At 37.5% G+C, this 15,575-nt stretch overlaps 1 protein-coding gene across 6 annotated transcripts in view; it reads right to left on the bottom strand.

The window, feature by feature from the left end:
* Positions 1-15,575, bottom strand: part of Asph (aspartate beta-hydroxylase) — a 208,121-nt gene that overhangs the window by 12,156 nt on the left and 180,390 nt on the right. For all 6 annotated transcript variants that reach the window (XM_076836295.1, XM_076836296.1, XM_076836297.1 and 3 more), the window contains 3 exons: positions 13,799-13,934; positions 7,528-7,619; positions 7,036-7,169 (listed from right to left, as the gene is read on the bottom strand). In XM_076836295.1, coding sequence (XP_076692410.1) covers positions 7,036-7,169; positions 7,528-7,619; positions 13,799-13,934 — 362 coding nt within the window. The remainder of the gene's footprint in view (positions 1-7,035; positions 7,170-7,527; positions 7,620-13,798; positions 13,935-15,575) is intronic.

Raw genomic sequence — 15,575 nt, 5'->3', positions numbered from 1 at the left:
GAAGATGGTAAAGATTTATTGAACAACAGTTGAATTCACTGTCTTTTCAGTACTCATGGAAACTTCTCAAAAATGGACTGTATTTTAGGCCACAAAACAACTGTTAGAAAAAAAAAAAAACTGATACAATTCCTCACATCTTAACTGATCACACTGGGATGAAATTAAAAGTCAACATAAAAAAAAAACCCTACAGAAACTACATACCACATGGGATTAAATAATGCACTTCTGAATGATGAATGAATGATAGAAGAAATCAGAAGAGAAAATAAAAAATTCTTAAAATCAAATGAGAATAATGATATATCATACCAGAACACTTGGGATACTATGAGGATAGTTCTGGGACGAAAGTTTATAGATATGAGTGCCCATATAAGAAAATCAGAAAGATCTCAAATAACCTAATGATGCATCTCAAGGCCCTTGAAAAACAAGAACAAACCAATTCCAAAATGATTAGAAGGAAGGGAATAATTAAGATCAGAGCCAAAATTGATGAAATAGAAAATTTAAAAAAAATACAAAGAATCAATGTAATTGAGTTGGTTCTTTGAAAAGACAAACAGGATGGATAAACCTGTACCAAACTAACTAAAGGAAAAAAGAAAAAGTGAGAAGATTCAAGTCAATGAAATTAGAAATGCAAAAGGAGAAATCACTACAGAAATCCAGAGGATCATTAGAGATTATTTTGAAAATGTTACTCTAATACATTGGAAAATCTAATGGAAATAGATACATTTGTAGACACAGATGGCCTGCCAAAATTGAAGAGGACACCGTAAACCGAAACAGACCATAACTAGTAGTGAGACAGAAGCAGTAATAAAAAGCCTAAGGCAAACAAAAGCCCAGGACCAGATTGATTAAAAGTTGAATTCTACCAGACTTTTAAGGAAGAACTAATGTCAATACCTCTTAAATTATTCTATGAAATAATAAGGTGTGGAATAGTTCCAAATCATTCTATAAAACCAGTGTCATCCTCATACCAAAACCACAAAAATACATATCAAGGAAAGAAAACTACAGAACAATCTTTCTGATGAATGTCAATGTAAAAATTCTTCATAAAAATTAGCAAATTGTATTCAACAATATGTTAAGAAGATGGTAGAGATTTATTGAACAACAGTTCATGACCAAGTTGGTTTTATTCCAGGGATGCAAGGATAGTTTAACATATGCAAATAAATATATGTAATTCACCAAATAAATAGAACTAAGGAAAAAAATCACAGACTTTTTAATAAATGCAGAGAAAGCCTTTGACAAAATTCAGACTCATTATTCATGATGAAAATACTGAAAAAACTAGAAATGTAAGGAACTTACCTCAACATCATAAAGTCCATGTACAACAAATCCCAAACCAACGTCACAGTATATGGAGAAAAACTGAAAGCATTTCCTTTAAAACTGAGAACAAGACAAGGGTGTCTACTCATTCTACTCTTATTCAATATAGAATTAAATTGAATATTAAATATATTATATTATATGCAGATGTTCTAGTCAGAGCAACTAAGCAAAAGAAGGAAATACAAGGTATAAAAGTAGGAAAGAAAGAAATCAAATTATTACTATTTTCAGATGATACGATCCTGTACTGAGAAGATCCAAAAAGTTCCACCAAAAGACTGCTAGAGCTTATAAACAAATTCAGCAAAGTAGCAGGTTACAAAATGAGCTTTAAAAATCAATAGTTTTCGTATACAACAATAATGAATCTGTGAAGAAAGAAATCAGGCAAGCAATTCTATTCACAATAGATTCAAAAAAACAAACAAAAACCCCTATAAGTAAATTTAACCAAGGAGGTAAACAACCTCTACAATGAAAATTACAGAACACAGAACAAAGAAACTGAATAAGGAACAAGAAGATGGAAAGATCTCCCATGTTCACAATAGGCAGAATTAATATTGTTAAAATGGTCATATTGCTCAAAAGCAATATACAGATTCAATGTAGTTCCCATCAAAAATATCAACGACATTTTTTTCACAGAACTAGAAAACAAAGTCCTAATATTCATTTGGAAGAATAAAGGACCCAGAATAGTCAAAGCAATTCTAAGTCAAAACAACAACAACAACAACAAAACACTGTTAGAGGCATTGACTTCAAATTATACAACACAATGGTAGTAGCAAAAATTTCATGGCATGACATAAAAACAGTTAGATAGAAAAATGATACAGACTTAGAAGACACAGAGATAAACTCACACAGATACAGTCATCTGGTCCTTGATAGACGTGGCCAAAACATACATTAGAGAAAAAAATAGCCTTTTGAACAAATTATGCTGGGAAAACTGGTTATCCACATGTAGAAGAATAAAACTACACCCTTGTCTCTCATCATGCACAAAAATCAACTCACAATGAGTCAAAGACCTTGGAAGTAGACCAGAAACTATGAACTCTTAGAAGATAATGTAAGGTCAACACTGCAACACACAGGCACAGTCAATGACTTTCTCAATAGGACACCTAGAGCTCAGGAAATAATGCCAAACGTTAATAAATGGGATTATATTAAATTAAATAGCTTCTGCGCAGCAAAGAAAACAATTAGGAATGTGAAAAGAGAACCCAGAGAATGGGAGGACATCTTTATTAGCTACTTTTCTGACAGAGGATTAATATCCAGAATATACATAGAACTCAAAAAATGTAACACTAAAAAACCAAATAGCCCAATTAATAAGTGAACAAATGAACTAAATAGACACTTCTCAAAAGAAAAAAAAATATAAAGGGCCATCAGTTATAATTTTTAAAAATGAACACTTTTACATATGGAAATCAGTATGTAGTTTCCTCAAAAGAATAGGAATGAAACTACCATACGACTTAGCTATACCACTCTTTGGTATCTTAAAGAATTAAAGTCATCACACTATAACAGCACACGCATATCCGTATTTATAACAGCATAATTCACAATAGCCAATTTATGGAATCAGCCTAGGCGTCCATCACCAGATGACTGAATAAAGAAAATGTGATATGTATACACAATGGAGTTTTACGTGACCATAAAAAATAAAATATTTCATTTGCAAGAAAATGGATAGAACTTGAGGACATTATGTTGTAAAATAAACCAAACTCAGAAAATCAAGAATCATGTTTTCTTTCATATGTTGAAGCTAGAGAGATAAAAGGAAAAGAAAGGTAGGGGAAATCTCACGAAAGTCAAAGGAAGATCAGTAAAATAGAGAAAAGGGAGCACTGGGAGGGAGGAGGGGAGGAAAAGGAGAAATAGGGAATGATATTGGCCAGATTATACTGTAATATCATGTGCATGTATGGATATGTAACCCAGACCCCACCATTATGTATAATCATAATGTTCCAATATAAATATGGATTAAGGAGGAGGAAGGTGTAACATGGCTTACTGCAAGTGCAAAAAGAGATGTGGAACAGGACTACTGACAGGCAGTCATGATGGGACACAGGGGCATGGCACTCCCTGGCTTTTTAGGCATGAGAGAACCTGAAGGGTCATATCCTCCACAAACTTACTTCCCTGTCCTCCAAATAGGCAGGTGGGTAGTAAGTGTTTTTTCATAATGACCATGAATTTTCAAAGTATACCATCTGCAAATTATTGCTATCAGTATCTCCTTACTGTCACTTGAACTAGGTTGCATTTAGCCTAACAGAAGCCGAGGGTCTGCTAAGCTAAGGCTCATCTTCAAGCTCCCCTTCTGGGTGAGCTGTGAGAAACTGTAGGTGAAAACTGTTAACCTGGAAGTGTTTTAAACTTCAGGGAAGCTGTTGGCAGTGGTTTTCATTTTTGAGCATGGTCATGAGGTCATGCTGGAAGTCTGGAGGGGGCAATGAACCTACCGATGTGCTCCTGGAAAAGTCTCCCAGAATTTTGGCTCTCAAGGACTTAACATTTGAGCCTCTTGCTCCCCTGCTTGACCACCATACTTATTCTTTCAATCTGGGCTTTCTCCTGCCTCAGGAGAAAATCCTGAAGACTAGGATCAGGTTCATACCTTTCTTCTCCTAGCCAGTACTCAAGGGGATTTTTATCTACTATTTATAAGCAGAATAGACAAGAAACAGAAAAGAAGGAAACAAGAAAAGGAGAGATGAAAGGTTGAAAGGGAGAGAGGGAGAGGAGGAAGACAGGAAGGAAGGGGGAAGAAAGAGAGATAGATAGAGAGAGAGAGATCGAGATAGAGAGAGAGAGAGAGAGAGAGAGAGAGAGAGAGAGAGAGAGAGAGAAGCTCAGCATGAACAAAAGTGAATGCAAGTTCTAAAACCAATAAGTACTACTTCGAAGATGAGGCCTGCTGTTTTCTATCTTCGTGGCCTTATGCTCTAAGTGTTTAGTTTGTCCAAATTTGCTCCTATATCATCCTCTTACCTCCTGTTTATATACCCTGGGTTCTTGCCACATCCCTGTTCCTCTACCCTTTGGCAGAAAGAACCTGTGGACCCAAACTTAATTTCTGAAGGCTTGACGAGAAGTTTTCATAGTTTTTTTTTTTTTTTTTTTTTTTTTACCCTCTAGTCATCACTCAATTGTCCTTCAAGCTTCTTCTAGAAGTTCCTGCTAAGCTTACCTCTCAGATCTCTATCTCTACACTGGACTTCTCTCCTGAGTGCCAGAACTCTGTTTCCAGGCAACTCTTAGATATTTATACAATTTTGTCCAAACAGCAATTTAGTAAAATAAGTATAAACACTTAACTCTTTTTCTTTTTCTTGAACTTTTTTTTTTCCCCTTGAACCTCTAACATATTCATTTACTTTCTGGCCTTACTCTTTATGTACTTTCCACTGGTGATTGCTAAACCACTCAATGTTCTTATTTGGCCCATAATGTTTGGCCTCTATGATTTAACAGATGCTGCTCTGCAATGTGCTACTTCCTCAGTTTTCAATGTTCAAATCCCTCTTGTCTTTAAAAACAACCACTGTCAAAACTCTCAAACCTCAAATGCAAGTGAGTTTCCTGCCCACTGACCCATGCATATCATTTTTATCGATGCCGTTCTAATGGATCACAAGGCATTAGATCCCCAGTTTCCTAATCTGAGGATGTCTGGGAGAGCAGAATGTGCACGATTCATCTCTGCCTCAACCACAGCCCCTTGTGCTGCTGTGCCAAACCCAGGACAGGTAGCTTCCAACAACCAAATGAATCCTTCTGAACACTCACCCTCCATTCTGACCTCTACTAAAGACAATGAGAAATGCCTATTAAGCTCACAACTCGGGCTGGGGATGTGGCTCAAGTGGTAGCACGCTTGCCTGGCATGCGTGCGGCCAGGGTTCTATCCTCAGCACCACATACAAAGAAAGTTGTTGTGTCGGCCCAAAACTAAAAAATAAATATCAAAAAAAATTCTCTCTCTCTCTCAAAAAAAAAAAAATTTAAAAAAGATCACAACTCAGCTTCTGATCTCTAGGAGATTATAGCTCATTGTTGAGAAAAATTAACATATGCTAATTAATAAAAAGCAATAGCAAAGAGTAGTAAGATCACTAAGGGGATATACGATGCACACTCCAACAAGTCAGAAGACAGGTTCTCTTTTTATGAAACTAAATTGGATCTTAGTAATGAGTTTGTTTTGGGTAGATGTTATGGTTTGAATCTGGAATTGCCCTTCCCCCAAATCTCATATTGTGAAAATATGGTACCAATACAGTAAGGTTTAGAGGTAGGCCTTTTAGAAAAAGATTAGATGATGATAGCTAACCCTCATCAGTGGATTAATTCATTGGATGAATTAGTAATTAGAATACACTGCTGAGTGATAAGTGTAGGCAAGCAGGGAATGGCTGGAGGAAGTAGGTCACGGAGGACATGCCTTAGGGACTATATCTTGTCCACATCCCCTCTCCCCCAGCTTCTGCTCTCCTTCTGCTGCTTGGCTGCCATAAGCTGAGCAGCTTCCCTCTGACATATCCTTCCGCCATGATACTCTGCTTTGCTTCAGGCCCAGAACAATGGAAGTCAGCTGGCGGTAGGCTAAAACCTCACAAACCATGAGCCAAAATAATAACGTTCCTCCTGTAAGCTGTTCTTGTCAGGTAGTTTGATCTCAGAGACAAAAAGCCGACTAACAGGTGAATAGCCAGACTTTCCAGTGGAAGCAAGTGTCAGGATAATAGGCACAGAGCAAGTGTGGTTCATTCAGAGAGTTGTGAATGAAGCTGCTGTGATTAAGAAAGGAAGGGGGAGGGGAGAAGGAGAACTAATGTTCACCACATCCCTGCTGAGGCTAGAACGTGGATTAAGTGCCTTGTAGGCATTATTTCCTTTAATCCCTCTAACAACCCTGCAAAGTAGATAATATCATTGATGATTTCAAAAGCAAGGAGGCTGAGATTTGATGATATTAAGTAACTGGCCAAGGTTACACAGGATTAGGTTACAGAGCTGGGATTTGGAAAAAAGGCAGCCAGCTTCCATTGCACCATGTTGTCTCCTGTAGAGCAAAATGTAAACATCACGAGGCATTTTCTTCAAGAAGGAGGACTTCTTGTATTTGTGGATAATTCAAGCTGTCAAACCATTAGCATGATGCACAATAATGTATGGCTCAGTACATGTTACTGGACTCTGAATGCAAGTCTGCTTAGAAGCAAGAAGGTTCAGCTGCCACATGAGTGCTCTAGGGAAAAATGACCAAGAAGGTCAGTCCTAGAATATCTCCAGACCAGCAGGAAGCACAAAGAATAGGTAGAGACTGAAGAGTGTGGATGTAGCTTTGTTGAAGCAAACACTCATCCTAAGAGGTAATGGAGGAGAGAGAAATGACAAAGGGAGGGCTGGGGATATAGCTTAGTTGCTAAAGTGCTTACCTCACATGCACAAGGCCCTGGTTTCAATCCTTAGCACCATGCACGCGCATGCACACACACACACACACACACACACACAATAAATAAATAAATAAATAAATAAATAAATAAAAGAGAGAGAGAGACAGACAGATAGACAGACAGACAGAGAGAGAAGAGAGAGAGAATGACAAAGGAAACATACTTGGTCTCATTGGCACACCGGATCTTGCAACCTTCCTTGGGAATCACCAAGCCCAGGTGCATCCGGAGCCTGCAGTTTGTGGGTCCTGTGTGGGGCCACACATGAGTTCCAGGGTGCATGATGGAATATTTGATCTGCATAGAAAATATGACACTCGATCAGCCATTTGTCAACATGTGGAGCAATTGCTAAATTAAAGTGACAGAACAAAACTACTGTAAATTTGGATCAGAATCCATGTAAGACTCACAGTTTATATTCACATCTTCTTTGTGAAACAAACTAAAATAAAGCACTCTCATTTTCCACAATGTGATAAAACTGGACATTTTCCACCCTCAGTTCTGACATTAATGATATGAAATTATATTTCATTAATAAGTGAGTGAAAAAAAAAAGCATTCGTAGGAAAGAATCATTTCTTTGTAGGGGTCAGATCTCCCTTGTTCCTAACAATCCTGTCCTCCCCAGCACTGACAACACTCTAGGTACCTGTCCTCTTCTGCATCCTGTTGTCTCAGGGAACTTTTCTAGTAAAGTGCAGGTTTTAGGAGCTCCTTTACAGGCATTTTCATTTTTTCTTCCTAGAAGAATAAATGATGACAACCATTGTTAGACACAAAGCACAAGCTGGGTGCCATGACACATACCCACAATTTAGGAGGCTGAGGTGGGAGGATCATTTGAGTCCAGGAGTTGGAGACCAGCCTGAGCGACATGGTGGGACCCTGTTTCAAAGACAGAGAAAAGAGAAAACAAGAAGAAAGAAATTGTAGTAAAGCTTACACTCATCTCATTTGGACTGTAAGTGATGTAAATAGTCAAGTTCACTGCAGGAATATGAAGGAGGAGGAACTCATGAAGACAAAGGGTCTTCCCCTAAGAGACAGAGCTTGGAAGAGCAAGGATCTGAATTCTCCAGGCAGCATCAGGTTAGACTCAGGACATCTAAGGGGCAAAGTACATGTTGAATAGTTACTGTTTCTCCTGTGGCAGGCAGAATAGTGGCCCCTCTCAAAGATGCCCACATGCTAATCCCAGGGACCTGTCAATATGTTATATTATAGAGCAAAAAGGACTCAAAGTTTCAGATGGCATCAAGGTTTCCAGTGAGCTGACCTTACAATAAGATTATCTTGGATTAACTGGAGTGGCCCCATATAAAAGCAGCAAGAAGTGTCAGAGTGATACAGGAAGAAAGACTTGGCATGGCATTGCTGGCTTTGAGGGTGAAAGGAGAACACAAATCAAGGAAGATGGGAAGCATTTAGAAGCTGGAACCTCCACAAGAATGATACTTTAATTTTAGCAGTGAGACCCATTATAGACTTCTGACTCCCAGAGTTGTGAGATAATAAATGTGTGTGCTTTTTAAGTCACCAAGTTTGTGGTAACTTGTTACAACAACCATGAGAAAATAATATATCCTCTAAGGAAGGAAAATCCATTATATTATAATCTAACCTAAATTCTAGGACTATCTTGAAGAGTTACAAAACAATATTTTTAATTGGAATTTGATGACTATTTCATTTACAGATCATTCTTTAAATAGTAATAGAGAATGACATTTTAAAAAAAGTGGAGGATGAAGAAGTCTTTGACAGATGATGTTTTCTATGAGTAATAGTATCAGAACAAGATTCTGGGACAGTCTTAAGTATCCTGAACATGCAAATTTCTTCACAACTATAAAATCACCGTTCATTAGGGAAGATGTGCTCATAATGTTCGCAACATCATTTGCTCTCATAGAGGAGTAAAACGATGGATTGTTTTTTAAAGACAAATATTTTAATTCCCTGTGCAAAATGCAAAAGGACTGCTACATCTAAAGCTGAGTTTAATTTTATTTAATTAGTGTTAGTGATGTCCTAAGATAATCATATACTGAGAGCAAAATGAGAGTCACAACAGATGCAACCTAGAAGAATTTGCCTCAAATGGACCTTAACACGTTAGAGAACAACTTATATAGTCATTTTTCCTAAGTGATATTTTTACCTCTTATGAGTAAAATATTATTTTTAGATATTAATGGAGTACCTCAAATGAATGGAATGATAAATTGAACAAATATTATACAAATGCACAAGTCATCAGGGAGCATTTTTAACTCCAGCTTTCCTAGACTTCCTATGATGGAGATGGGTTGGCAGGAGTCCCCCATTCTGGGTTCTGTGCTGTTGAGGCAGTGGCTAATGGGGCCAATGGCTTCAAGAGCAACCAGAGCCAGCTGGACTTCCCACAAACACAGGGGTGAGGTTGAGACTGTGCTACCAGGAGAACAGGTGTGCCTCACAGGAAAGATAAATAATAGATGGGTAACCAAATGGATTATGTCACTAGAATTTCCATGGGGACAGTGCTGGACCAGAGAGCACCTCTAGACTTTTAGACACATTCAGGTTGAGCATCCTCTTTAAAATAAAAAATTCAGAACTTACTGAGGGACAACATGATGATCAAAAATATTGGATTTTCATATTATGCATATTCAATCAGTAAAGTCTATGCAAGATTTCCCAAATCCTAAACACTTCTCAAACATTTTGGATAAGGAATATTCAACCTGTACTTTTTGTTGTTGTTGTTGTTGTTTTTGTTTGGAAAACATAGATTCTCTCTAGGGGAGAAATCTGTGCAGTAGATGCTCAACAGTCATATGTTGACATGGGTAATTGTAAATATTAACATGTGATCAGAATGTAAGATTTCCCTAGTGCTCACTCTGGGCTGGGAGCTGCTCCACATGCTTAGACTGACCAATCTGATGTCCACAACACCTAGTAATAAAGGCACCAGTGCTGTGTTTTACAGAAGTACCTACACAAAGAGAGGTCTCGCAGTAACTGGCAGAGCAAAGGACTGGGAAATCTAATTCACTCAGAACTCAGCTTTCAGCCAAGACTACCTCTCCACAAGACCAACTCTCCATTACTGTTATGATTTGTTATGGTTTGAATGTGAGGTGTCCCCAAAAGCTCATGTGTGAGAGAGACAATCCAAAGTTTTGGAAGAGAAATGATTGGGTTATAGCCTTAGCCTAATCAGTGAATTAATTCCTGATGGGATTAAAATGAAGTTTTAGGGTGTGGCTGGATGAGATGGGAACTGGGATGTGGCTTTGGGGTATATATTTCTATCTGGAAAGTTGAATCTCTCTCTATCTGCTCCTTGAGCACCATGATGTGAGCTTCTTCCCTTTGCCACACTCTTCCGCCTTGTTCAGCCTTGCCTCCAGCCCCAAGAAATGGAACCGGTTTCCTATGGACTTAGACTTCTGAAACTGTGAGCCTTCAAATAAACTTTTCCTCCTTACAGTTGTTCTGGTCAGATCTTTTAGTCACAGCAGCAAAAAAAAAAAAAAAAAAAAAAAAAAAAAAAAAAAAAAAAAAAAAAAGCTGACTAAAACACTATTAGAAAATGTGTTGCTGTTATGTAATAAAAACATAGTATCACTGTCATGTATTAGAAAACAGTATGTCAGATCATTGACCCTAGGAAAAAGCTACCTTATATTTAAGGCACTACTTTCATTGTCATTTTTCAGATGAGAAATTCCAGGCTCAGAGATACAGGGACATGCCCAGTAAGGACTGTAAGTTAGGAGTGTGGTTTTCAAATGCTATGCTTTGAAGTATAATTTTGCATCTTGCTACATCAGGATTAGAAAGTTTGCACAGGGGCACACCAGCTAATTCAATGCAACTGAAGGAAGAACACTCAGCAGTCTTTTCATCAAGCTTAAAGTAACTTCCAAGTACTAGTGAATTCTGTGTGTGTGTGTGTGTGTGTGTGTGTGTGTGTGTTTTAATGGCCCCAGGAAAAGTTCTAACTGCTAACACAGATCTCAAAGAATGACTTGAATATATCATTTAGATGTGGCCATGCTTTATGAGGCATATTCATAAAGTAGGGACTTGGTTATATGCTTCCAAAGTTTCAAGGCTCTACTGCTAGAATGACAACATGTTCCATCTTGTGTGATAACTCTGATCAATTGAAAGTGGTTGCCTAGAACAAGGCTTTTTAGAAGGATTCAGCAATTAAACCTGAGCAGATAACTGCTCAGTTAACACCATTTCCCATGGATTCTAGAAAATGTGACTGAGTAATAATTACTAACTCTATATTTTAGTCACTGCTTGGGACAATTATTAAAATGCTGGCAAAATAGCTGTTCCATGATATTCACATAGCAATTTAGTTTGTGTGTGTGTGTGTGTGTATGTGTATGTATATATGTTGCTAGAGATCAAACCTAGGGCCTCACACATGCTAGGCAAGTGTTCTACCACTGAGCTACAACCCCAGCTCTGCACATAGTGATTAAACAACATATTTGTGAAGAAATATTTATTACTTAGATTTGCTGATCTATCTTTTTTCTTCAATTCATTAGTCTGCTGGGCTGCAATAACAAAATACCACAGACTGGGTGGTTAAACAGAAGTTTATCTTCTCATAGTGCTGGAGGCTGGAAGTTCAAGATCAAGATGTTGGCAGGTTTGGTTTTTTCTGAGGCCTCTCCTTTGGCTACAGAAGGCAGCAGACTTCTTTCTGTGTCTCATGTGGCTTTGTTTCGGTGTATGCATATCCCTAGTATGTTTTCCTCTTCCAATCCTATCTGATCAGACCCCCACCCTTATGACCTCCTATACCCTTAACTACCTCCTTTAAGGACATATCTCCAAATGCAGACACACTGGGAGTTGGGCTTCAACGTATCGAGGAGGACAAAATTCAAGTGGAGAACAGAGATCTACCATGATTTCGCTTCCTATTTGGATATAAACAAAACTCACCCAGTCACAGCTTCATGGACTTTAACTACCCAGCACTATGCTTTCCTAATTAAATTAGACAACCTTTAAGTCTTCGCTTAGCCAAATATTCATTGGCCTCTTTGAATTTGGGCTCTTGATGTAGCACCCTGTCCTGCCACCTCCCTTCCCCATGTCTTCTTCCTCTCCTTCTATCCCAAGACAGCCTCTTTTGTTTCTTAGCCTCAGCCCCTGGTATGGCAAGTACCTTCAGAGATTCCTCCTAGTTCTGTGCAAGCTATGACACTATTTGCTTTCAAAATTACTCTTTTTGCACTGCTAATTTGTTTTCAGAAAATTGTTCCTGGATTCTTTCTCAAAGTCCAAAACCACAAACAGAAGCCCACAATGAACCTTCATAAATTTTCATAAGATAGAAACTATGTGATTTATATTCTTTTAAAGTGATAATAAAACTAGAAATTAATTTTTAAAAGATGGAGGAACTCCAACAAATTAAAACTCATGCTCATTTCCCTCTCTCTCTCTCTCTCTCTCTCTCTCTCTCTCTCTCTCTCTCTCTCACACACACACACACACACACACACACACCTCTAAACTATTTGTGAATCAGGACAGAAATGCAATCTGTTTTTAGTAAAATCTCAAATAAAAACACCATACATTACAGTTTATGGAATGAATCCAAAGGTACATCTATCAATCAGTCCATAGCCTTAATGCCTCTATTAGCAGAGAAGAAAGAATGAAAATAAATACACTAAGGAGTTCCAATCAAAAGGTTTAAAAGAACAATTTAAAAAGCCACCACCACTATCAACAACAACAACACAAAACACGGAAGAAAGCATATGCCAGCAGAAATTTAAAAAACCATAATACTGTGAGAAGCAATTTTATGAGCTTTTTAAAATATCAGGATAGGTAGAACTTTGTTACAGTTAGGAAAGAAAAAGGAACATGCAAATTCAAATTTCACTGCATGGGAAGAATTTAACAAAGATACTAATAAAGTAAAAAACATAGGAAATTATTGTAGAGAGTTCATGGAAAATCAGGTACAAGGAAACTATGTAAAAATTTAAAAGTCAAATGTTGTCTCCAGCCAACTTATTTTCTCTATTATTTTCTTCCTTGCTTAATCCTCCTACATCTCCATAATTCTTTGCATATTTCTACTTTATCCGAGCACCTTTCTCTGGTAAATTTTTGGAAGTTACTTAAGGATGCATGCTATTCTGAAGCACTGCCCTGGGAAGCTTGAAGCATAAAAAATATTAATGAAATTGAAGTATGAGATGAATGCTTAAGTGCTAATAGAATTAATTCATTTTAGTGACACACCACAGAGAAATTTGCATGTTGCCCACATATGGATCATATAGCTCCCTTAAAAAAAAAATCGTGCTGGAGAAAGCTGATAAGAGTTACTTGAAATCATGTGATCTCTCTCTTAATTGACATATTCTCAAAAATATTACTGAAGTAGTTCTTCTTACATAGGAACTATTCTGAAAGCATGATTGAGATAAGCCACTGTCCTTATTTGTCCTTTAATATAAACTGATTGTGTCGCTAAACATGTGCATCACATGCTGTTTGATCATCCAAATGGATTTACTTTTATATGACTATTTTTCACAGAGGTTAAGTTGACTTTCCAAGAGAACTGGAGAGAACCTTAAAGTTCAAATCTCCTCATTTTAAAGATAGATTTACATATTAACTCAGTGACCACACATATTGAAGCTGTGTGCCTGGGTGTGGATTAAGCTCAAGAATTATGAAGTTGAATGTGAAACATTTATATTTTTGAAGAACTCTGTAGTTATTACTGTCTTGTCACTCACTGTGTTGCTTACCCAACATCTCTCACCATGGTGGCATCATCTATATTTTACAGAAGCAAATGAAGGTCAGGGATGTTCCTAAGATAAAACAGGTTACAGAGAACAGTCTAGAAGACAAGAGCTCACCTTGCTGCCACAGTGTGAACTGGCTCCAGTCACCCTTCTCCCTCAGGTTTTCATCTTCAGGCAGGAAGAGACCTTTGGCTTTATCCATCACTGCAAGTCCTTCATCACGGATTAACTTCCAGTTTCTTTCTAAAGTCTAGAAGGAAGGTTCTGTTTTCATTGGACTGAAAATATGGCTGGTAGAACATTTTATAATACTTCTCAGGTATCTTTTTTATTTAATCAAATAATGACATTTTTGCTCTCATCTAGATTGCTTATTTCATTTTTTTCTAGAACCTCTTATCACGGATGTAGAAAAGAAACAAAACAACCTCTTAATATTTTTTCTGAACCAAATGCTGTTGTAGAATAAACACTTCAAAAATTCCTAGAAACCCCAGAAAACAATTCCTTCTTTCATAATTATTTGCTTTAAGATTTGCCAAAAGGTTGATTTCTTTTTATTTATTTATTATTTTAAAATCCATAACCTAACAAGAGAATTGGATTACAAATCACACATATAATTTCACCTTTCTATAGAGTCCCTTACAGAGCTGCCATTCAACATGGTAAATATTGAACTTTCAAAGACATAGGAAAAGTGGCCACTGGAGCATTTGATCATTATAAGATTAACAGAAAAACATAACAAATAGATGCCTTAGTGTTTAGAATTCAGACAAACAAAAAATATTTCCTTGACTTCTTATTTAGGAGGCAGCTTTAGCCTTAGCCTGGACTTCTGACTGCCAGACCCTGGGAGTGGCCAGGTGGGAGCAGGTAGATCTGGTGGGAGATCCTCCAGGCCATTCCCCCCATCACACTGTGCTGCCAGTCAGGGGTAGGCTGGCATGGGAGTGGTGGGGGCATGCAGGCAGAGCTAAGCATCTAGGTAGCCAACTGAGATGAGCTGCTATCAGAAGAAAAGAATAAAAATAGCTTTCCTACAGTAAGAAAGGGACAAAGATGTACAGATAAACCAGGATTTTGAAATGTGAATTATTTCAATCATTTCTATAAGAGAGGAGAAGTGGATAAAATAGTTGAGGATATGCATTTGCAGACAGGAACACACTAGCCGGTTTCAGTAAGAATCTGGGGGCCAGACATGATAAATGTCTTAAGAGTAGGAGATTAGAACTAATCAGTCATGAGGAATAAAAATTTCAAAAATGGATTAAATTGCCCTGTAAAACATAGTTCTCTATCTTTTGCATTAGTCAAGTGAAATGAACTATAATTGAGTAAAACAAAGACAGTGTATAAAGCATTTTTACTACCTCATGTTCTACTAATTCATGATTAAGTGTAAAAAGAAATCAGGGTGATTGAGGACTCCAAAAAACAGCTTTTCTCATATTTGTGTGAAAACATGATGCCAGCCTCAGCCAAGTCAGTGTGGAATTTGGTCTGAAGCTGCCTCTATTCGTGCTTTAAGCGTGGCCTCAAAGTTTGTCCATGCACAGTGCACTGTAACCTAAACGAAACAGACTGTAACCTCTCAGAAAGTAAGTGCATCTTAGACAATCACCAATGGCCAACCACTCAGACAACATTCAAAGAAGACAGACATGAGCTGTAACCAATAGGCCTGTCTCCACCTCACTTCTATATTCTGTATCTGATCTCCTTTTCTCTGGCTACACAGGGGTGGAACATTCTATATAATTTTGAATGCAGGCTGCCATCTGACTCTGGAATTACAAATAAAGCCAACTGACATCTTTAAAAGTAGATTTGTTGTTATTTTCACTTCTAACACCAAGGGAAATTTTTTGTGTTATGTGAAACT

Source organism: Callospermophilus lateralis, chromosome 16 (assembly GCF_048772815.1).
Source record: "Callospermophilus lateralis isolate mCalLat2 chromosome 16, mCalLat2.hap1, whole genome shotgun sequence".
In the NCBI taxonomy this organism is placed as follows: domain Eukaryota; kingdom Metazoa; phylum Chordata; class Mammalia; order Rodentia; family Sciuridae; genus Callospermophilus; species Callospermophilus lateralis.
Note: the sequence above shows the minus strand (reverse complement) of the source record. Positions and strands in the feature narration are given on the sequence as shown.